The sequence below is a fragment of the Aedes albopictus genome, chromosome 1, assembly GCF_035046485.1.
Source record: "Aedes albopictus strain Foshan chromosome 1, AalbF5, whole genome shotgun sequence".
NCBI lineage: Eukaryota > Metazoa > Arthropoda > Insecta > Diptera > Culicidae > Aedes > Aedes albopictus.
Window position 1 is genome coordinate 259797469 of NC_085136.1, and position 24273 is coordinate 259821741.

Genomic DNA, 24273 nt, shown 5'->3' on the forward strand with positions numbered 1-24273 from the left:
AAGAAATTCCCAAGGAATTCCACCAGAAATTGTTAAGGATATAAGGTACTCACCAACAGGTTATCGTTAAGAATAAATAGGGGTAGGCGGGGCATTATGGACACCCGGGGCAGAATGGACACCCTCAATATTTTGAAATATGTGAACTTTTTTGAACTTTTAATGAATGGAGAATATAGTCCATTTGTCTAAAACGTAGTTTCAGGAAAGAAACATTCGAAATTAAAATTATACTTGATTTTACACGAAAAAGTTGCGTCCTCCGTTTTTTGTGCATGGAAATTATAATTTTCACACCATCTAAAATAAGATTTAGTGATTAATTTATTGCAGGTCGATTAAAACCTGATATTTCTAGAACACTACAAGTAGTTTTGCTGTATCTACATGCTTTACATGTTTATATTTTCTTCTTTATTATATCAAAAATCAAGTTTGGAAATATCTTCTGCTGCTGGGGCAACATGGACACTCATCTTTTTGAAAGAAGCGGCAAGGGAAAAATATAACCTAAATCACAAACCAACCAAATTCTTCGATTTCAGTATATTTTCGGTTAAATGTTCACTAAAGTAGACATAGGGTGAAACAAATTGGTCAAAAAACGACAGCAGTGGAAAAAAGTTGTTCTAGGCACAGCTGTACATGCCGACAAAAACGAAGCTTTATCCAAAACAGCCTGAATTTAAATTAACTGAACAAAAATGAACTACTTCGGCGTATTATTCATCCATAATAATTGTTTTGTAATAAAATGATTTTATAGGTGTAAATAATGTACGAAATTCGTTAAAGTCTCATGGTGTCCATATTGCCCCATGGGGGTGTCCATTCTGCCCCGTATGCTTGAAGACGGTCATGAAAAACTAACATTTTTCATAACATTTTTTGATGTTGCAAGAAGTATATAATACAACAACACAGTTATCCAAACTTTTGCTCAACCAGCATCAAATTAGGCAAGAAATCATATAACCCACGCTGTTTGCCCCATTTCATTGCAGAAATGGAGAATCGATCATCTCACCATACAAAAATTCAGCTCACTACTTTCAATCTAGTACTTCACTGATTGCCTCCTATTTATTGCGAATTTGTGGTGAAATTCCTTGGGAATTTGTGGTGAAATTCCTTGTGACCTTCTGGTAAAAATCCTGTGAAACATTCTGGCGAAATTCCTTGGAAATTTCTGGTGGAGTTTCTTAGGAATTTGTGCTGAAATTCCTTGGGAATTTCTGGTGAAATTCCCAAGGAATTTGTGGTGAAATTTCCAAGGAATTTGTGGTGCAATTCCTTGGAAATTTGTGGTAAAATTCCTTGGGAATTTCAGGTGTAATTTATCACCACAAATTTTCCAGGAATTTTACAACAAATTTCTAAGGCATTTCACCACAAATTTTCAATAAATTTCACCAGAATTTCCAAGGAATTTCACCAGGAGTTCCCAAGAAATTTTACAACAAATTTCCAAGGAATTTCACCAGAAATTTCCAAGAAATTTCACCACAAATTCCCAAGGTATTCCACCAGAAATTCCCAAGAAATTTTACAACAAATTTCCAAGGAATTGCACCACAAATTCTCAAGGAATTGCACCACAAATTCCCAAGGAAATTCACCACAAATTTTCAATAAATTTCACCACAAATTTCCAAGGAATTTCACCAGAAATTTCCAAGGAATTTCACCACAAATTTCAAGAAATTTCACCACAAATTCTCAAGGAATTTCACCACAAATTCTCAAGGAATTTCACCATAAATTTCCAAGAAATTTCACCACAAATTCCCAAGAAATTTTACAACAAATTTCCAAGGAATTTCACCACAAATTGCCAAGGAATTTCACCACAAATTCGTAAAGAAATTTACCAAAAATTTCCAAGGAATTTTACAACAAATTTCCAAGGAATTTCACAACAAATTTCCAAGGAATTTCACCAAAAATTTCCAAGGAATTTTACAACAAATTTCCAAGGAATTTCACAACAAATTTCCAAGGAATTTCACCACAAATTGCCAAGGAATTTCACCACAAAATCGTAAGGAATTTTACCAAAAATTTCCAAGGAATTTTACAACAAATTTTCAAGGAATTTCACCACAAATTGCCAAGGAATTTCACCACAAATTCCTAAGGAATTTTACCAAAAATTTCCAAGGAATTTTACAACAAATTTCCAAGGAATTTCACCAGAAATTTCCAAGGAATTTCACCAGAAATTTCCAAGGAATTTCACCACAAATTGCCAAGGAATTTCATCACAAATTGCCAAGGAATTTCACCACAAATTTTCAATAAATTTCACCACAAATTCCCAAGGAATTTCACCAGAAATTTCCAAGGAATTTCACCAGAATTTTCCAAGGAATTTCACCAGAAATTCCCAAGGAATTTCACAACAAATTTTCAAGAAAATTCACCAAAAATTCCTTAAGAATTTCACCAGAAATTCTCAAGGAATTTTACCACAAATTCCCAAAAAATTTCATCACAAAATTTCAAAAAATTTCGCCAGAAATTCCCAAGAAATTCCACCAGAATTTCCCAAGGAATTTTACAACAAATTTCCAAGGAATTTCACCAGAAATTTCCAAGGAATTTCACTACAAATTCCCCAGGAATTTCACCACAAATTCCCAAGGAATTTCACCACATATTTCCAAGGAATTTCACCACAAATGTTCAATAAATTTCACCAGAAATTTCCAAGGAATGTCACCAGAAATTCCCAAAGATTTTCACCCGAAATTCCCTAAGAATTTCACCAGAAATTCCCAAGATATTTTACCACAAATTCCCAAGGAATTTCACCACAAGCTCTCAAGGAATATCACCACAAATTTTCAATAAATTTCACCAGAAATTTCCAGGGAATTTCACCACAAATTCCCAAGGAATTTCACCACAAATTCCCAAGGAATTTCACCAGAAATTCCCAAGGAATTTCACCACAAATGTTCAATAAATTTCACCAGAAATTCCCAAGAAATTTTACAACAAATTTCCAAGGAATTTTACCAGAAATTTCCAAGAAATTTCACCACAAATTCCCAATTCATTTCACCAGCAATTTTCATTAAATTTTGCCAGAAATTCCCAAGGAATTTCACCACAAATGTTCAATAAATTTCACCAGAAATTTCCAAGGAATGTCACCAGAAATTCCCAAAGAATTTCACCCGAAATTCCCTAAGAATTTCACCAGAAATTCCCAAGATATTTTACCACAAATTTCCAAGGAATTTCACCAGAAATTCTCAAGGAATATCACCACAAATTTTCAATAAATTTCACCAGAAATTTCCAGGGAATTTCACCAGAAATTCCCAAGGAATTTTACAACAAATTTCCAAGGAATTTCACCACAAATTTCCTAGAAATATCACCACAAATTCCCAAGGAATTTCACCACTAATTTTCAATAAATTTCACCAGAAGTTTCCAAGGAATTTCACTAGAAATTCCCAAGGAATTTAACCACAAATTCCCAAGGAATTTCACCACAAATTCCCAAGGAATTTTACCTGAAATTCCCAAGGAATTTTACAACAAATTTCCTAGGAATTTCACCAAAAATTTCCAAGGAATTTCACCACAAATTCCCAAGGAATTTCACCACAAATTTTCAATAAATTTCACCAGAAATTTCCAAGGAATTTCACCAGAAATTTCCAAGGAATTTCACCAAAAATTCCCAAGGAATTTCACCAGATATTTCCAAGGAATTTCACCACAAATTCCCAAGGAATTTCTCCAGATATTTCCAAGGAATTTCAACACAAATTTTCAATAAATTTCACCAGAAATTCCCAAGAAATTTTACAACAAATTTCCAAGGAATTTCACCACAAATTCCCAAGGAATTTCACCACAAATTTTCAAGGAATTTTACAACAAATTTCTAAGGCATTTCACCACAAATTTTCAATAAATTTCACCAGAATTTTCAAGGAATTTCACCAGAAATTCCCAAGAAATTTTACAACAAATTTCCAAGGAATTTCACCACAAATTCCCAAAGAATTTCACCACAAATTCTCAAGGAACTTTACAACAAATTTCCAAGGAATTTCACCAGAAATTTCCAAGAAATTTCACCACAAATTCCCAAGGAATTCCACCAGAAATTCTCAAGAAATTTTACAACAAATTTCCATGGAATTGCACCACAAATTCTCAAGGAATTGCACCACAAATTCCCAAGGAAATTCACCACAAATTTTCAATAAATTTCACCACAAATTTCCAAGGAATTTCACCAGAAATTTCCAAGGAATTTCACCACAAATTTCAAGAAATTTCACCACAAATTCTCAAGGAATTTCACCACAAATTCTCAAGGAATTTCACCATAAATTTCCAAGAATTTACACCACAAATTCCCAAGGAATTTTACAACAAATTTCCAAGGAATTTCACCACAAATTGCCAAGGAATTTCACCACAAATTCGTAAGGAATTTTACCAAAAATTTCCAAGGAATTTTACAACAAGTTTCCAAGGAATTTCACCAGAAATTTCCACGGAATTTCACCTGAAATTCCCAAGGAATTTTGCAACAAATTTCCAAGGAATTTCACCACAAATTGCCAAGGAATTTCACCACAAATTCCTAAGGAATTTTACCAAAAATTTCCAAGGAATTTTACAACAAATTTCCAAGGAATTTCACCAGAAATTTCCAAGGAATTTCACCACAAATTGCCAAGGAATTTCATCACAAATTGCCAAGGAATTTCACCACAAATTTTCAATAAATTTCACCACAAATTCCCAAGGAATTTCACCAGAAATTTCCAAGGAATTTCACCAGAATTTTCCAAGGAATTTCACCAGAAATTCCCAAGGAATTTCACAACAAATTTTCAAGAAAATTCACCAAAAATTCCCCTTAAGAATTTCACCAGAAATTCTCAAGGAATTTTACCACAAATTCCCAAAAAATTTCATCACAAAATTTCAAAAAATTTCGCCAGAAATTCCCAAGAAATTCCACCAGAATTTCCCAAGGAGTTTTACAACAAATTTCCAAGGAATTTCACCAGAAATTTCCAAGGAATTTCACTACAAATTCCCCAGGAATTTCACCACAAATTCCCAAGGAATTTCACCACAAATTTCCAAGGAATTTCACCACAAATGTTCAATAAATTTCACCAAAAATTTCCAAGGAATGTCACCAGAAATTCCCAAAGATTTTCACCCGAAATTCCCTAAGAATTTCACCAGAAATTCCCAAGATATTTTACCACAAATTTCCAAGGAATTTCACCACAAGTTCTCAAGGAATATCACCACAAATTTTCAATAAATTTCACCAGAAATTTCCAGGGAATTTCACCACAAATTCCCAAGGAATTTCACCAGAAATTCCCAAGGAATTTCACCACAAATGTTCAATAAATTTCACCAGAAATTCCCAAGAAATTTTACAACAAATTTCCAAGGAATTTTACCAGAAATTTCCAAGAAATTTCACCACAAATTCCCAATTCATTTCACCAGAAATTTTCATTAAATTTTGCCAGAAATTCCCAAGGAATTTTACAACAAATTTCCAAGGAATTTCACCACAAATTTTCAAGAAATATCACCACAAATTCCCAAGGAATTTCACCACTAATTTTCAATAAATTCACCAGAAGTTTCCAAGGAATTTCACTAGAAATTCCCAAGGAATTTAACCACAAATTCCCAAAGAATTTCACCACAAATTCCCAAGGAATTTTACCTGAAATTTCCAAGGAATTTTACAACAAATTTCCTAGGAATTTCACCAAAAATTTTCAAGGAATTTCACCACAAATTCCCAAGGAATTTCACCACAAATTTTCAATAAATTTCACCAGAAATTTCCAAGGAATTTCACCAGAAATTTCCAAGGAATTTCACCAAAAATTCCCAAAGAATTTCACCAGAAATTCCCAAGGAATTTTACCAGAAATTCCCAAGGAATTTCACCAGAAATTCCCAAGGAATTTCACCAGAAATTCCCAAGGAATTTCACCAGAAATTCCCAAGGAATTTCACCAGAAATTCCCAAGGAATTTTACAACAAATTTCCAAAGAATTTTACAACAAATTTCCAAGGAATTTCACCAGATATTTCCAAGGAATTTCACCACAAATTCTCAAGGAATTTCACCAGATATTTCCAAGGAATTTCAACACAAATTTTCAATAAATTTCACCAGAAATTTTCAATAAATTTCACCAGAAATTTTCAAGGAATTTCAACACAAATTCCCAAGGAATTTTACAAGAAATTCCCAAGGAATTTTACCAGAAATTTCCAAGGAATTTCACCAAAAATTCCCAAGGAATTTCACCACAAATTATCAATAAGTTTCACCAGAAATTTCCAAGGAATTTCACCAGAAATTTCCAAGGAATTTCACCAGAAATTCCCAAGGAATTTCAGCACAAATTATCAATAAATTTCACCAGAAATTTCCAAGGAAGTTCACCAGAAATTCCCACGGAATTTTACAAAAAAAATCCAAGGAATTTCACCAGAAATTTCCAAGGAATTTCACCACAAATTCCCAAGGAATTTCACCAGAAAATCCCAAGGAATTTAACAACAAATTTCCTTGGAATTTCACCAGAAATTTCCAAGGAATTTCACCAGATATTTCCAAGGAATTTAGCCAGAAATTTCCAAGGAATTTCACCATAAAGTCCCAAGGAATTTCACCACAAATTTTCAATAAATTTCACCAGAAATTTCCAAGGAGTTCCACCAGAAATTCCCAAGGAATTTTACAACAAATTTTCAATAACATTCACTAGACATCTCCTAGGAATTCCACCAGAAATTCCCTAGGAATTTTACAACAAATTTCCAAGGAATTTCGCCCTAAATTCCCAAGGAATTTCACCACAAATTTTCAATAAATTTCACCAGAAATTTCCAAGAAATTTCACCAGAAATTCCCAAGGAATTTTACAACAAATTTCCAACAAATTTCACCAAAAATTTCCTTTAAGGAATTTTACCAGAAATTTCCAGGGGATTTTACAACAAATTTCCAAGGAATTTCACCAGAAATTTCCAAGGAATATCACCAGTAATTTCCATGGAACTTCATTGGAAATTCCCAAGGAATTTCTTCAGAAATTCTTAAGAAATTTCACCAAAAAATTCCAAGGAATTAGGTTAGTGATATCAACGATGAGTTTCAAAAAAATCTACATTGTTTCTTCTTTATCAGACGCCTTCAGCACAAACCATCCTCGTCGTCCCTGTTCGGGACGGACGTTGTCCAGGAGGAGCAGGAACTCCGCACCCTGGTCGACAACATTGCCCGCCACGTGGTCTACGACTGCGCCAAAGCTACCTCCGTAATGACCACCAACGCATTGGCCTTCCTCCTGCTGAATCGCTTCCGTGACGGTGCCCCGCTCGCGATCCTCACCGAAGCCCTCGAAGAGCTACGGAGCTACCTGAATACTACCTCGCGCGATCTCGGCTTCACCGGAGCGTCCGAAGACATCGTCAAGTACGCCGTCGACCTGTTGGGACCCGGTCTAGTCACGAAGGAAAAACGAGCTGGACAGCCGTTCTTCAAACCCGTCACCCTGGTTCCCAATGTGATCGAGCTGGCGTACTATTCCAACAGTTTGGTGCCGCACTTTGCGCTGGACTCGATCGTGATAACGGTGGCCAGTTTGCTGAAACGCCAAGCGGAACAGAGGCTACGGGACCAGCAGAAATCCACCGACGTTGTCAGTATTGGCCGGCAGGAGTTGTTCAACACCTGTCTGGAGTTCTGTGATCTGCTGATGTACGAGTTCATCCTGTCGAAACCATGCCAAAGCTTGGAGACGTTACTGCAGGACTGCTACCACAGGTTGTGCATTATGGAACTGGTGTCGCAACCGGAGGTAAGTCAAACGATTCCGTATCATTTATGTTCAACAATCTGACATAAATTCCACCCAACACAGGTTGAGTACACCGAGGAACAGCATCGAGCTCGCCGCCTGGCGGCCAATCTCGAACTGGACGAGTTGCACGATGACAGCTACAGCGATGACGATTACTTCGGTGACGACAATCTCGCTGAGCAAGAAGATGAGAACCGAGTGTTTCTTCCGGCCGAGAAGCACTGCGATCGGATAGTGCTCCAATCGGTGTTGGCACCGTTCACCAATACGTACGCAGCCGTTGCCAGCAGTCTGCGGCAGCTACTGGGTGGTAACTCCATGACCGAAGGAGAGTTCATCAAGCAGTGCATCAAGGAGATTACCAGCAGGGTGGAGTCGGGCCAGTGCAAGTACGGTAAGTGGATTGGATTGCTAACAAAAAGTATTTTTAAACCACTTCGTTCTGATGATACCTAAAAAATGGTTGGAAAACGTGGTGAACTCATGGTTCATGCGTCTGGTAACTCAGAAAGTTGTTTGGATTACCTATTCTGCCGTGAATCGCATACCTGTCCCATTTGCATAGGAAATCCAGCAAAGATGGGACTGATATGCGATTCATGGCAGTATTCACCTCAGGGGGAACGTCATTGTCATTTGTTACAAGTGCTTCAAGATAAACAAATTCTTCAACTTCAAACACCTCCCCATCAATTACTAGTTCAGCACCAACACCACTAAGCCTGCCTTTGTTTCTATCCGTATTCATGTATTTCGTTTTGGTAATTATTCGTGAAGCCTACCTTCGCTGTCTTCCTCCTCGGAGAAACAAAAGTTTTCAGCACTGCTCTATGATCAATACCATAGAGATGAATATCGTCCGCAAAACCGTGACAATTGCGTAAAACCTCCGCATATCGTTCCTTCCCTTCCCACTAGAACTATATTGAGGAGGTATGACTCGAGCGTCTGTTCACAAAGGAGGTGCGGCTCAAACAGCGTCTGTTCTAGTATAACTAAGGAGGCAGTCCCTTCAACGCTATGCAGGCGCCGCGGTCCCGGTATGGTAGCATGCTGCAAACTTTCGAATGCCAAGAAAAATAAAAGTAAAACAAACGGATAGATTCAACGAACCCGCGCGACGAATTAAGGACAACGACTGGAAAGTCTGATCTTGGAACGTGAGAACTTTGAACGAGCTTGCAACTGTTGAGATCGTGCAGGCTAGAATAAACCTGGAATCCTCATGAAGTTTTATTTGCCTACTTGGCCTTTGTGGTGTTAATCGTTAGTCCAATCCTCTTAGCCTTCCTTTCAAAAGGTACGAAAGCCTCTTACACTGTCCGACGGTCGATCCCGATGATGTCAATATCATCCGCGAAGCCCAGGAGCTTATGCGACCTCGTGACAATGGTTCCGCTCCTTGGCACACTAGCTCTCCTTGTCGCTCCTTCCAGCGCAACGTTAACAGTAAGTTCGAAAGAGCATCGCCCTGCTTCAGCCCTTCCAAGATTACGAACGATGACGAAATTTCATCCGCAACCCGTATACTTGATTTCGAACCGTCAAGCATCGCACGAATCAGTCTAATCAGCTTCGCCGCCTTGAAATCAATACACAGATGATGGGTCTGCAAGTTGTACTCCCGAAATTTATCGAGAATCTGCCGCAGGGTGAACATCTGATCCGTCGTTGACCGGCCCTCCCGAAAACCCGCCTGATATTCGCCGACGAAGGACTGCTCAATCGGCCTCAGCCTGTTAAACAGAATTCCGGACAAAATTGTATACGCTGAATTAAGAAGTGTTATTTCTCTGTAATTCGCGCACTCCAGTCGATGCCCTTTTTTGTACAGAGGGCCAATGAGACCATCCACCCAACTAGCAGGCAGTTCATCCTCTTCCCATATATTCAATATAATACGGTGTAAGAGTTGATACAGCTGCTCACTACCGTGCTTAGGCAGCTCGACCAGGAGTTTGTCCTTCCCAGCAGCCTTATTGTTCTTCAGCCCTCTAATGGCTGTCTTGACCTCGTCTAGCGTTGGAAGTTCCACAGTTTGTCCGTCGTCGTCGATTCGAATTCTGTTCGTCGCTCTTCCATTCCCACCGTTCAACAATTCCTCGACGTGCTCTCTCCACCTGGCAGCCACCATTGTTTTATCTGTCAGCAAGTTTCCTTCACGGTCGTTGCACATGACGGGAGGAGGCGCTGTTTTTCTCCGCACGCCATTGACAGTTTCGTAAAATCTCCGCATATCATTCTGCTACATACTTTCTTGCGCCTGAACAATCACATTTTCCTCATGTTTTTTTTTCTTTCTGCGGTGGATTCGTTTTTCGGCTGCTCTCGCTTCCCTATATGTGTGTGACAGTAGATTCATGTCGACTCATTGAACAGTGGACAATGACGCCCGGCACATCAAGTGATCCTAGTAGGCATGGTGAATCCCAGCCACCCGCGTCGTCGTCACTCGTCCAGTAACGTCACGGTGTAAAGTCACATTGCATTCTGGTAGCTCCCGCTTGCTAGCAATAAATCTAAAGCGCACATTTGGCGAACCTGCCGGAATAATTACAAGTGAACAAACTGGAAATTGTCGGCAAGCGGGGGCGTTTACAGAAAGAGTGACTGTGGCAGTGTGTGATTAGTTTTTAAGAAGTGCTTCTGCCGCTGGTGCGAGAATACTGTGTGAGTGCACTTTTTTTTTCTCCGGAAGAAAGGAAAACCCTACGGTGGTCTGGAGACTGCAGGCTTCTTGGGTAAGTTGCTGCTTGGATTTTTTTATTGCATATCAGTCGATCATATTTTTTCGCATAAGTGAATAACATGCATCGCCTGGCGATGGTTCGGAAGGAGTTTTGCATTGTTCACAAGTTTTGGTTTTTATAACAGAAAATTGAATGAAAAAAGCTGTATTCCTTTCCTGGTTCGCAAGCGCCGTGGTTAGAGCGTAGCCTATTTTATTGCAACTATATGAAAATAACGCACAATTTTCGATATTTTTGAGCAGGTGCGTAGCAAGTTATGGTGTTGTTATGTGTAAGTTGTTTTGAATTGAGTACTAGCTATCAATTCAAAATATCGAACCAGCTGTGCCTCAAAAGCGTGGCCAACTAGATGACGATTTCAAAATAATGTAACAGACGCGATGTGAGAGGAGTTGATATTTTACGTTACTCATTGATTTCCTCTTCACCAACCAATATGTGTCGAGGCAAGTACAAACATATTTCCACGGTAATATACATCAGTCAAAGGACATGTCCGGTTGACTAGTGCGTTTATCGACGCAAGACAGAAGTATCAAAACTCTAAGAGACGTTTGAGATCTAAAAATAAAACTAATGGCGCTATTATAAATCAACCATCGTGAGATAGTTTTTTGTTCTCTTCTTCAAATGCGCAAATGGAGTAGATCCTCGCCGTGTTTTAGATGGACTATTGTGACAAAGTATGTAAAGTGAATATTTTGTTTTTATAACAAAAAGGTTTACGTTTCCTTTTTCGGTACTCTCGCTGATAGAATTACAGATTCTGTGGGAAAGGCTTCGTTTGTCGGGTGTCTTTAGTTGACCAACAAAGCTATTTTCCTGCGTTATCTTTCGGCTATCATAGGTGAAACTACAGGTACCGTCAGATGCACGCTTGTGCATAAAAGCGTTTACCAACTGGTTCACTAGTGATAAGAAATCAAACGAGTAGCAGTTTTCGTAACAAATATGACCCACAGTACTCGTAATCTAGAAAGGATCTAAATTGATCAAGTAAAACAGAAAACAATTGAAGCCGTGTGAATTTTGCGTGGGCGCAGATTTTGAAGTCAATGCTTTAATGCTATTGTTGTTTTCTGGGATGAACCTGCCTATGGCAGAAAATCCCTGAATAAAGAAAAAAAAATATTTTGTGCACATATAATAGTGTAGTAGGCAGTGGCTTATAAAGTAATTGGGTACGTCATAATAAAGATGGACATGAACTGAAAAGCACGTATTTCATCTGTCTTCCACAATTCAGAAGTGGGATAAGACCTTCGTTCTACCATATGGAGTCAAAATTTCAAGTTGTTCGTCATCAAGAAACTATTCTGACGAGAGAGGCTGGAATAGTTGGAAGGAAACTGAAGACAATACATAACTCTCGAACTAGTGGTGGAGCCTACGTGGTCGAGAGGAGTGCCGGGATCCGCAGAAGCAGAAGTTTATGGCTGCAACTGTCAAGAAAAGGAGATTACCTACACAGCAGAAACAACTGCATTACAACATCGAAGACTGGGTCATCGAGTTGGAGTACTGAAGATAACTACGTTGGAATTATGGTTCACATCGAGGACGATGTGTAGTGTCAAGATGGCCGAACTGTAGTAGGCAGTGGCTTATAAAGTAATTGGGTACGTCATAATAAAGATGGACATGAACTGAAAAGCACGTATTTCATCTGTCTTCCACAATAGTTGAGAGCTGCTTACACAAAATATTCTTTTGTTGGGGTTATAATCCCCTGCATTAAATTAATAAAACGAAATGTTTTCATTTATTAGATGATTTATGATAAGTTTCGTGGATTTTGCACCTTATTTCTTATCTAGATTATTTCAATGGGCTGAACAAACTATCTTGTGTGAAATAAGCATAATGGATGATTGAAATAATATGTAAATGTTGTAATCTGTAATCATTTTCAAAGGAAAATTGAAATACTCACCAACCGAATCGTGGTCGTGAGTCTCGTTCTAGGGTAGAAGCTTCAGTTTTGGCCAGTCCGGAGTTTTGGCCATAGTGCGGTATTGAGCCTGTTGCGATCTAAACCGGCGTATATTTATTTTTTACTAGTAGATCCTAATACAATACAATATGATGATTACAGCCGTGAAAACCACACATTTCGATTAAAAACTGGAAGAAAAAAATATATTTCCTTAAAAAATCAGCTCCCATATATCTATTTTGGCCAGGGTGCTTCTAATTTGGCCACTCCCATAAGAAATACACGTGATTGGCCAAAATAGAAACCAAACTTAAGAATATGGCCAAAACTGCGGCAGTGCTTCTATTTTGGCCAGTGCCACTTTTAATACAAAAATCAAGTATTGGCTTGATTTCTGCATTTTTCCTTCAAAATATAGATTGAAACCTTTCATTTGACACGTTGGTTGTTTTCATAGGATTATTGGTTATTTTTATATAAATGATTTCCCTTAGACTGGCCAAAACCGGTGCTCGCACCCTACCACGAAATATAAAATGAATGTTCACTAGCGTGACTGAAGTTTCATTGCATCATAAAAAATAGTCCACAGCGTGTCCGGATGACCGCATCTTTGCAATTGCCACTTGGCGACAATAAAAAAAATAGCCCACAGCGCGTCCGGATGACCGCACTCTAATAATTGTCTCTTGGCAGCAAAAAAAAGGAATAGTCCACAGCGTGTCCGGATGACCGCACCCCAGTCCACAGCGTGTCCGGACAAAAAAAAATAGTTCACAGCGCGTCCGGATGACCGCATCTTTGTAATTGTCTCTTGGCGACAAAAAAATAGTCCACAGCGCGTCCGGATGACCGCACCCTTGAAATTGTCTCTTGGTGATAAAAAAAAAGTCTACAGCGTGTCCGGATGACCGCATCTTTGTAATTGTCTCCTGGCGACAATAAAACAAATAGTCCACAGCGCGTCCGGAAGACCGCATCCTATTAATTGTCTCTTGGCAACAAAAAAAAAGGAATAGTCCACAGCGTGTCCGGATGACCGCACCCCAGTCCACAGCGTGTCCGGATGACCGCACCCTAATAATTGTCTCTTGGCGACAAAAAAAAATAGTTCACAGCGCGTCCGGATGACCGCATCTTTGTAATTGTCTCTTGGCGACAATAAAAAAAATAGTCCACAGCGCGTCCGGATGACCGTACCCTTGAAATTGTCTCTTGGTGACAAAAAAGTCTACAGCGTGTCCGGATGACCGCATCCCAGTTCACTGCGTGTCCGGATGACCGCACCCTTGAAATTGTCTCTTGGTGACAAAAAAAAAGTCTACAGCGTGTCCGGATGACCGCACCCCAGTTCACAGCGTGTCCGGATGACCGCACCCTAGTCCACAGCGCGTCCGGATGACCGCACCCTCATAACTTTCTCATGGCAACAAAAAGAATAGTCCACAGCGCGTCCGGATGACCGCAACCTTGAAATTGTCTTTTGACGACAAGAACAAAAATGTTTTAGCGATTTTACAGTCGCTACGTGCGTTCAGACCTCCGTGCGTTAGCACTTAATAGTGACAATAATAACAGTTTTTACTACATCTGGGAGTGCACAACTTTGATCCAACAAGAGTTTTGGATCAGTAGTTGTGTTTTTGTTTTGTGGTCAGTTGCGGCGTGTAAGATACTGTCGCGTGTCCTGTTCAACAGACTGAGAACCCTTGAGAAGTCCTTCGTCGGTGAATTCCAGGCTGGTTTGATCCATCAACGACAAATCAAATGATTAACCAGCGTGTGAACTTAGATAAATTTCGGGAGTATAACTTGCATACTCACTACCTGTTCATTGATTTGCACTACCTCGGCTTTGCGGACGATATTAATCTTATCGGTATCGATCGCAGGACAGAATAGGAAGCCTATGCTCCCCTGAAGAGGGCCCTGATAAAAAAGATCATAGAGATACAACAGAATGTATTGTTACAATACGCTGAAATGAATGGTAGTTTCCATTAATTCAATTGTTTAAAACGATAGAGTAACAACAGACTCTATTGTTTTCCACCATAGCATGTATTGTAAATGTCACTTTTACAATAGAAAATGGGGGTTGTTATGGATCTTTACCATAAAAAAATCCAAATTTTCTGGAGCAAATTGAGTCAACTACTATACAATTTATAGTGTTTTTATTATTGAAATCTCTAGTGCCATAGATTTTATTGTTCACGTATTGTAGTTTCAGTAGAGCATTTTCAGCAGGAAAATAAGTACACAATATAATTTGTTGTTGAACAGTCAAATTTATCATTATTTAATGGTAGTTTATGGTGATGCTATTGGAAATTTTTATCAGGGGGAGACAGTAAGGATAGCCTTGACGACTAATTCTACCAAGAGGACGTACATGATTTCGGGTAGAGACAGAGGCAGGCAGTAGTGTTAGTACTGAGCTAGTGATTGATGGGAATATGTTTGAAGTTATTGAAGAATTTGTTTATCTTGGAACACTTGTGACACGTGCGTGAAGTTTAAAGGCGTATGCAGTTGCGAATATGCCCTTTTACGGATTGCATTACCAGGTTAGGTCCCATAACTTGCAAATGCAAACGAAATTCGTTGAAGTTCTACGCAAGGTTCTACGTACTACGGACACTTATCGAAAAATAAAAACAAGAAAATGTTGTGATGCACAGACTCAAAAATCAAGTCTTTATGCAGCGAATATAATAAATCTTACAAAAAAAGGCAGATTTCAGTGAGCGGACACGTAGTGCGACCAGCGGCGTCATGGTCGCGATTTTTTCCGCAGTCAAGTTGGCAGATTGTGAACAATCCTCGGTACCCACTTACGTAATTTATGTCCGAGCTGTCAGATCGGTGTAACACGCTAAATATAATTTACACAAAAGGCAATTTACACGAAAAAAATACACGGTAATGAATATTTATTGGGTACCGGACTGGACACAGAAAATTTAATGGTTTTCTTTGGTACATCGAGGTCTTGATATTAGTCTATGGTGCGACTGTCTATCACAGAGAGCTTCTTCATTGAACGACTTATTGCTATGGGTACTGACCGTTCATTAGTTAGTCTATACCGCCTCTGATGAAAAAGGATGTAGAATTCCTGTGATTGGCTCTAAATGCTACCGAAAACATACAATTTTGGTGAATTCTGCGTAGTTATTTGAAATAAATGTTGTAGGGAAATGAATGTGAAACCGGGTAGAATTATGTCAATGCTTTGGTGCTCTTGAACAGAAGGATTTGTCAATCAGGTTAGCGTATAAAATGTTGCATCTACAAGTTAAAGCTAGCGAGTACCAAGAGTTGAAAATTCTGTTTAAATAGTTCACACCTTTTCGTTATTTCATCACCATTTTTTGAAAGGACTTTGATACAAAAAATGCAATCCTATTATTTGCCATGGAAGATGGCGAGTAAAAAAAAACAGCAACGTTTTCTTTCAAAAAAAAAACGTTTTATTCCTGAGAGGAGGGTGGATGTGTGACAGTAGATTCATGTCGACTTATTGAACAGTGGACAATGACGCCCGGCACATCAAGTGATCCTAGTAGGCATGGTGAATCCCAGCCACCCGCGTCGTCGTCACTCGTCCAGTAACGTCACGGTGTAAAGTCACATTGCATTCTGGTAGCTCCCGCTTGCTAGCAATAAATCTAAAGCGCACAATATGTTATATCGCTCTCTGCTCTGTCGGGTCCCAGACACCAGCATCCGGCTTCTGGCGACATTCTTCTCATCCGTTACCCTCTGACACTTCTCGTTGAACCACCCGTTCCTAGGTCGCCTTTGAGCAGTGCCTCCCGCGCTGCCGTACTCATCGCTCCGTGGATAGACTCCCACAGAGTGTTGAGGTTATCGCTCTCGTTGATTTGGCTTATCCGCTCGTCCAGCTTCTGGTGATGGTCAGCTACCGTACCGTCTGCTGAAAAACGCTGGATGTTGAAACGCATCCATCGATACCTCCTGGATTTTTTTTACTTAGATCATACAGAATTTCTATCGCAGATGTTGTCGCCGAATTTATGTTTGAGTTTCTCTCGGGATTCCTCTTCAAGATTTTCCGAGATTCCTTCCAGTGAAACTTCGCCAGAAGATCTTCTCGGTATTTCTCCCAGAATTGTTACAGCAGTTATTCCTGGGATTTCTACTGCAAGGGTTTTAAGGAGTTTTTCTCTAATTTTCTGCGGGAATCCATTCCAGGATTTCATCCGAAGTTTCTCCTGTACTTTCTTCAAGTAATTTCCGATGTCTTTATTCTCGAGTTTGTTGTTGGATTTCTACAGAAGGTTCAGCTGGGATATTTTCTAAAGGTTCTCGCGGGATTTCGTTTGTAGTTTCACCTGAGATATCTCTCGGAGTTTCTTCCGTGACTTCTCTCATAGAATTTTGCCTGAGTGTTTTCTGGGATTTCTGCAGAAGCTACTGCTGGTATTTCTCATGGAGTTCTTTCAGTGATTTCTTTCAGAGCTTTTTCTTGAAGTTGTTTACCGGATTTCTCGCTGCGATCCACCTGAGAATTTTTTTTTAGATTTTCTGGGGATTATTGTTGCTTCCGGAGTTTTTGCAGAAAATTTTCATGGAGTTTTTCTCGGAATGTCCGCTGGGATAACTCACGAGATTTTTTGTAAGAAATTCCCGGAGAAATATCTGAAGAAATCCCGGTGAATATTTGCGAAAAGCTCCTCTAAGACTTTTTCGAGAAATCTCGATAGGAGCTTCGAAAGAAATCATGAGAGAAACTGGGATATCTAAAAAAAAAAGTTCTGGAGTAAAACCAGGAGGAAATATTAAGGAAGGAGGACCTCTGAAAACTTCTTGGAGAAATCCCGGACCGGACGAAATACCGCGACGAAATTCAAGAGAAATATCAGGAAACTCTCTGGAATGAATTCCTGGAAGAATTTCTGTAAAAATCCCGGGAGAAACTGTTAGAAAACTATGCTGTAACCACTAAAAGAAATTCCTAGATGAACTCTGATTTTTTTTTTCATGAAGGATCTCCGGGAGGAATCCAGCGACTCGCTCAAGCCTCAAGTCTTGAGGTGAGGCTCTACAGATTTAACTGCGGCCTCCCAACGGCCGCCAAACTCCGGTGCGTCGGTTGGGATTAAATGCCATTCGATTTCGCGACAGAGGTCCTCGATGGTCGCCACAGACTGATGATCTCGAAACTGACGGAAGAGCTCGTTCATCTCGTGGTGCGCCCCCCGGGAATTGTACGCAGCTGATGAATCAATGCTCGGTGTCCGATGACATTTTTCCGTGACGCCAGGTCGGGTACGGCTTCTAGGTGCACGGCCTTGATAGTCATGTACACGTAGACGGATGCATACGCATTGATCAACACTGGACGGCATGCTCCTTGTTTGATGGTGAACGGGTCGGCGTAATCAACACCGGTGACGGCGGAGGGAAGTGACGCGCCATTAACTGACTGGTGTTGCTTGGACTCTGTGGTGGGTTCTGTATTAGCTTCTTGACAGTTCAATAACTAATGAGTTGAGTCCTATTATTGGCCTACTTGATCAATACTAAACTACCACATCTCCTTTTCTTAATGATGAAATGAGCGTTTGATATATAACATGATCGAATATTTTAGTACCAGTCCTTCGTGAGGGACTTCGATTCTGTCGTGCTCTCACTGGACCAACTCGATGGTTGTCCATGAGGGACTTTATTTGTCATGCCCTCACCAGACCAACCCGAAGGTTGTCCATGAGGGACTTTATTTGTCATGCCCTCACCAGACCAACCCGAAGGTTGTCCATGAGGGACTTTATTTTGTCATGCCCTCACCAGACCAACCCGAAGGTTGTCTATGAGGGACTTTATTTGTCATGCCCTCACCAGACCAATCCGAAGGTTGTCCATGAGGGACTTTATTTTGTCATGCCCTCACCAGACCAACCCGAAGGTTGTCCATGAGGGACTTTAATAGGACTTCACTTTTGATCCGCCAGATGTGAACCTGCTTCGTGTTCCGTTGGTAAATTTTGCCGCAGGTGCGCTTGAACGGATGAATTCCTTTGTGGGCCAGCTGATGGAACTTGTAGAAATTTCCTCGCCTAGATCCTCCGAGTGTCCTTCTCCTTCGATTAATTCTTCGTTTTTGTTCATCTTCTCAGGAATCCCATCCTCGTCGCCATTTTGTGGTGGGTTCTGTATTTGCTTCTTGACAGTTCAATAACTAATGAGTTGAGTCCTATTATTGGCCTACTTGATCAATAACTAAACTACCACAGACTCGATAGAATGGTAGAGCGAGCGTTCAAGAGCCAGTATCGATGACGCAGGCTGGTCTGCCCGATATGGAGTAGGTCGACATGCATCTGCCGAACCAAACGACGTAGCACCGGATGCCTGTCCGGCAGAACAATAGGATGCCGACTCTCGAACGGGAGCAGGGAACGATCCAGACGGCCACCCACTCGTAGGAGCCCATCGAAGTAGATCGGACGAAGGTTTGAAAGCCTGTTACACGATTCGTTGGCGCTCACTCGCTAAATCTCGTCCGCCAAATAAACGAGTTGGATTTGGTCACCTAACAAAATTATTAACACAATCAAAACATGAGTAATTCGCTCGAAAATGGCACTGACCCATCTTGCCCCGCCCAACCCAACGTTTTTTCCTTCACGATACGAGAGGTGAATGGGGAGGCATCACCCTCTTCTTCCATTAGTTGTACCAAGCATCGTGTGGCTAGGAATGGTGCCGACGCTGTACCGTGTAACGGTACGCAGTTTTAAGACCCGTAGCGGTTGCAACGGGTGGAGTCTCCAGAAGATCCGCTGGAAATTCCGGTCTAGCACCGCGCGCAGAACTTGGCGATACATTTTGGCCACATCTCCGAAGAAGGCAATCTTGTGTTTACGAAACCACAGGACGATAAACTGCAAGTCGTTCTGAACTACGGGACAGCTCGGATGGCGGTGATGTTGTAGCTCCTCTTGCCTTCCTCGGTGCCATAGATTAGCACCCTATTCTGGAAGCAGTTCTCCAGTATCCGGCACCAGCTAACCGGGACTCCTAGGTGGTGTATGGCGCACTCAATAGCAGCCCAGCTGACGCGGTTGAACGCATTCTTCACGTTTAGCGTGACGACCGTGCAATAGCGGCGGATTCCCTCTCGCTTTCTTTGGAACGATATCTCGGCAGCCTGCTTATCCGAGAGCCCAGAATCCTACACGGAGAAAACAAAGTACCCAAATATGAGTTTATTTCAGCCAACTTCGGGGTTGCGTGCGGGAACCAATATTTGAGTTCGTGGAAGCGATGTTGAAGTGGGTTTTTTTACATTTGATCCCGTGCGGCAAAGTACCTACCGGCTAAGTTTTTTCACCCAACTGCTAGTTCAAAATACTCAAATTTGAGTTCAATGCTGTTTACTCAGTTTTGGCTTCCCGCACCGAACTGTCAAAATTGGGTTGGTTTGCTCTTCGCTCTCTGACAACAACAAAGAGTGGACGAGAGAGGAGACAAAAAAGAACTCAAAAGTGAGTTTCAAAAACTCAAATTTAGGTACTTGAGTTTCTCCGTGTAGGCTATCAGCCTCGACAGAATTCTTTATTATTGCTGACTGCAGCCCAAATTGGACTGACACAATAGTGTGCACACACCTTCAAAGTGTGATTGCAGCGCAGGGCCACGTCGGATCGAGTTGAGGTCTTCGGTGCACTTATTCCTTGTAAATGGAGGAATAAGTGCACCGAAGACGTCGAGACGATCCGAGTCAAATGTGCACTTCTATCTTGACTTCTATCACACTTTTAAGGCGTACCAAAAAAAGTGTGATAGTCCAATTTGGGATGTAGTCTGCAATATACCATCGAACCGAACCTCAAAATGAGTGACAATTCTCAGGTTATTTTGACAGATGTAACATGAGCATGAAAAGGACGACAACAAGATCGATAAAGTAGAACATATGATTCGCCTTTTTCCAAGCCTTTTTCGTGCATGTAAGTGGTCTGTCAAAATGACCTGAGAAGTATTAACATTTTCATGGCTAACTTTGTTGGTGTAATGAAGAATGACCTGAGAAGTGTAAATCATTTTTAGGTTAGGTTCGTTGGTGTAATAAAGAATTGTAGAAAACTGATAATAGAGTTAGAAAATAACGTGGAAAATAAATAATGAGTAGATAATTTACTTCGGTTCCGGTCAAGGTTCCGATACACGTGCTTGTTGTTCGAGGCAACGAGGAAGACTAAGGCACTGCATGCTGACGAAAAGTCCATGACGAGGAAAATGGCGAGGAAAAGTCCATGTTTACGATTTGGACTTCCGAGAGGAAATTCCCAAATAGTACGATTGGCACGACTTTCAAAACTGCAGGAGGATATGTTTACGAATATGTTGGATGAGTTCCTCATGGATGTCCTGTCGGAATTTTTCATAAGAATAATTCCATAAATTTCATTAAAAAAAAACTCCGGAAGGAATTTCTTTTGCAACTCTTGGTTGATTCCAGTTGATTCCATCAACTACCGGAAGAATTCCATAAGAATTTACATGCATTGCAGAAGTAATTCCTGGAGATTCTGAAATTACTCCTCAAGTTCTTGAAACAACTCCGAAAAGATTTCCGGGATGAATCCCAGAACAAAATACTGAAAAAATTTCAGAATGGAGTGATTCCGTAAAAAGTTCCTGTTGGAACATCAGAAGAACTTTTTGCAGGAATCGTAAAAGGTTTTTCAGGATAAACCCCAGAAAAAATTCTGGAAAAAATCCGAGAAAAACTCCTAGAGAAGTCACAGAATGATCACCTAAAGCGAACCAGGAAAGAATCCTAAAAAAGAACTCATGGAGAGTGCGGAACTGGAGGCACACAGCCATGAACCGAGTAGAATGGTGACGACTCCTATCTACAGCAGAGGTCACTCAGGCCTTAGTTTGACCGGTCAGGTTAGGTAAGTAGGAATGTTTGTATTCCCGTTCACGCCAGCAAATTGAAAAACGGATTCAAACAAATCAAAAACGATTCATCCAGGAGCTCATTACACTAGTTTACAAAATAAAACGAAAGTCACGATCTTCTGTCAACGACCAAACTTTTTTACGCACAATTTAGGGCTAATTTTAAAACCGTGCTTCAAAAAATTTTAAGTAGTGTTTTTGAGTTTCAGTTTAATACCGAGTCTTATATTTTTTTAAAATATGGCATTTACTAAACTTCAAATATCTTGCGTTTTGCTTAACTAATTTTAAATCTTTTCCCGTAAATAAAAAGCTGAATATAACACTTTTCGATCTTCTGAATGCAGGTTTTGCGTCAGATTGATGAAATTCAATATATTGGCTAGTTTAAGGGACGATCTCTTTTAAAGAATGAGATGAATGAAGTGAGCGACTTTGCTTAAAATAGAACAAAAATCGATTTCAAATCATCAACCTTGTATGGAAATCTTAATGAAATTCTCCAGCAGTTTTGTAAGGAATTCCTTATAGGTTTCCTTTAATAGTCATGCCAATAGCTCTACTAGAAAATTTCTTCTTATAATCCCAGAAATAAACTTCTGAAGACATTCCAAATGAAGAAAACTTTGTAACAACTACTAAAGGAATCCCTGGAGGTATCTCAAAAGGAACTCCAAGAGAAATATCGGAAGGAATTTATAGTGCCCTTAGGAAGTCCCTGGAGGAAACCGGTATGGATCCGTTGGTAGGCGGGTGCTTTTCAAATTTGCGTCAACCGACGAGAATCGATTATCTACTCTCATGGCCCTCAGGGATGAAGGACCAGCGTACTGGCTTGACTCCCAGCTTTTTCTTTTTCCCTAGCGTGTTCCAGAGGTTCTCGTCACTTTGTTCGGGCTCGGTTCGCAGCTTCAAAGGGTAAACCACAGAGAAACAGACGTCACACTCTGATCGCTTCCCATCGACCCCTTTGTTAACAGTTGATTCAAATATTCAGTAGTTGGTGAATTGACCACTCGCGGCACTGGCATCATTTTTGCTCCTGTTTGATGTTTGCATTACCGCCACCTAGTGGTGGCCCGGGAAAACACAGTACGTTTAGCATAGGGCGATTAAGTTTTCGTGACGATGTTTTTAATGAAATTTGTTGTAAGTGTTACGCCTGTTTCTCTGTGGGTAAACCTTTTGGGATTTAACTTTGTCCTGGTTTCCGCAAAGCGCGATTAGCAGCCGGCTTAGGTGCCTGATTACTTGTCCTTGCCGTTTCCTTCCTTACTTTGCGGTTCGCCGTCCTCTGCCGGACGCTTCTTGCCCTAAGCTGGTCGAGTGTAACCAGCAGCTCGAGCAGTTGCTCCGCGTATGACGGTTTGCCCTCTCCCCTACGGCTCCGGCGAGCTGAAAGGTCTCGTGAGCCATCATCAAGCTTCCAGCAAAGAAGAAGCTCTTCGTTTGGATGGTCCTCTTCTCCTTGCGCGAATTGACCGCGCCTCACTCCTCGATCAGAAAGTCGTTCTCCTCCTTGGAGCCACCAGCAGGTCCTTGGTGATATTATTCCGCCTCCTGGTAAAGCCGCTCAACTCGTTTCAGTTAATCATTTTCGGTAGCCCACTCCCGTTGCGGTTCGGCGCTTCATCTACTGACGTTGTACCGCCTGGTGCCTGTCCTGACTACTCTGTGTGAGGGTACTCCAGCGTTCTCTATTTCACGCTCACCGCTCGTGCTCACTATTTTAATCTATTTGTAAAATGTCATGACTGTTGGGTCCGCTTAAAAGCCGTACAGGGAGGCAACCCGAGAATTAGCACAGGCCCTTGTGTATCCAAAAGTGTTATACTAACCAATAATTTTTTCCTCTCACTCCACAGGTGAAAGCATATCGACCGACACCGTGCGGAACTGTCTGAAAGTGCTCGAGAAACGGTCTGCCATCGAAATCGTCAACAACAACGGCGTCCGGTTGGTATCCCTGGCACCGGCCTGCGACTCCCCAGCGGAAGTACAACTGATCATCCAGGGGATGGAGAAGTTTGTCCCGATCTAGGACCAAAAGCATAAAAGCAGAACTACCTACTACTAGAGTACGAAGGAGGGCGACGCGCAACGCGTTGTCGTTGCATATATATTCCGAAACAAGAGATCGCGAGACTGCTTTTGCATCCTCCGGATCCCGTTGACGATAAGTGAAAGAGAGAGAGCAAGTGTGACTGCCGATGGATGAAAGGGCGAGCGTGTGACCTAAAAAATGATGGAGGAAACCCCATTTCAGGTAACTAAGCTGTAAAAGTTGAAAACGTTATTTCCAATCATACTCTTTTCGAGTTCGAAATGACGATGAGATGAGAGAGCATTTTTGTTTTTTGTTGTATAACATCCTGCTCAATTAGGTAGTGAGTTGGTAAAACCATTGAGTCCTCGATGATTTCCGAGTTTAGTCACCAAAAAAAAGACCATGAGAGCTGACCTTCATTTACCAAATATGAATTTATCTTACCTATATGTATAGCAAGTTCTTCAGCGTTCTCCCTTTTAAAGAGGACAAACTGAAAGGACACAGATTGAAGTACTACATACATACAAGTTAACCGCTGTTTGTGTCTATAATAGTCTTTAAGTGAGACAAGTGAGCGCAATAAACAGAAGAAATCATAATCAACTGTTACTAGTGGTAGTGATACGACGTAAATAAGAGCAGTAGTCGGAACTTTTCCTACTAACGACCAGTTGAAGAAGTCCTAGAGTCCGTATAAA

At 40.7% G+C, this 24273-nt stretch overlaps 1 protein-coding gene across 3 annotated transcripts in view; it reads left to right on the forward strand.

The window, feature by feature from the left end:
* Positions 1–24216, forward strand: part of LOC109402364 (glycerol-3-phosphate acyltransferase 1, mitochondrial) — a 99296-nt gene extending 75080 nt beyond the window's left edge. For all 3 annotated transcript variants that reach the window (XM_062846682.1, XM_019675030.3, XM_019675032.3), the window contains 3 exons: positions 7218–7890; positions 7954–8287; positions 23391–24216. In XM_062846682.1, coding sequence (XP_062702666.1) covers positions 7218–7890; positions 7954–8287; positions 23391–23566 — 1183 coding nt within the window. In that variant the 3' untranslated portion in view covers positions 23567–24216. The remainder of the gene's footprint in view (positions 1–7217; positions 7891–7953; positions 8288–23390) is intronic.
* The last annotated feature ends 57 nt before the right edge of the window (positions 24217–24273 follow it).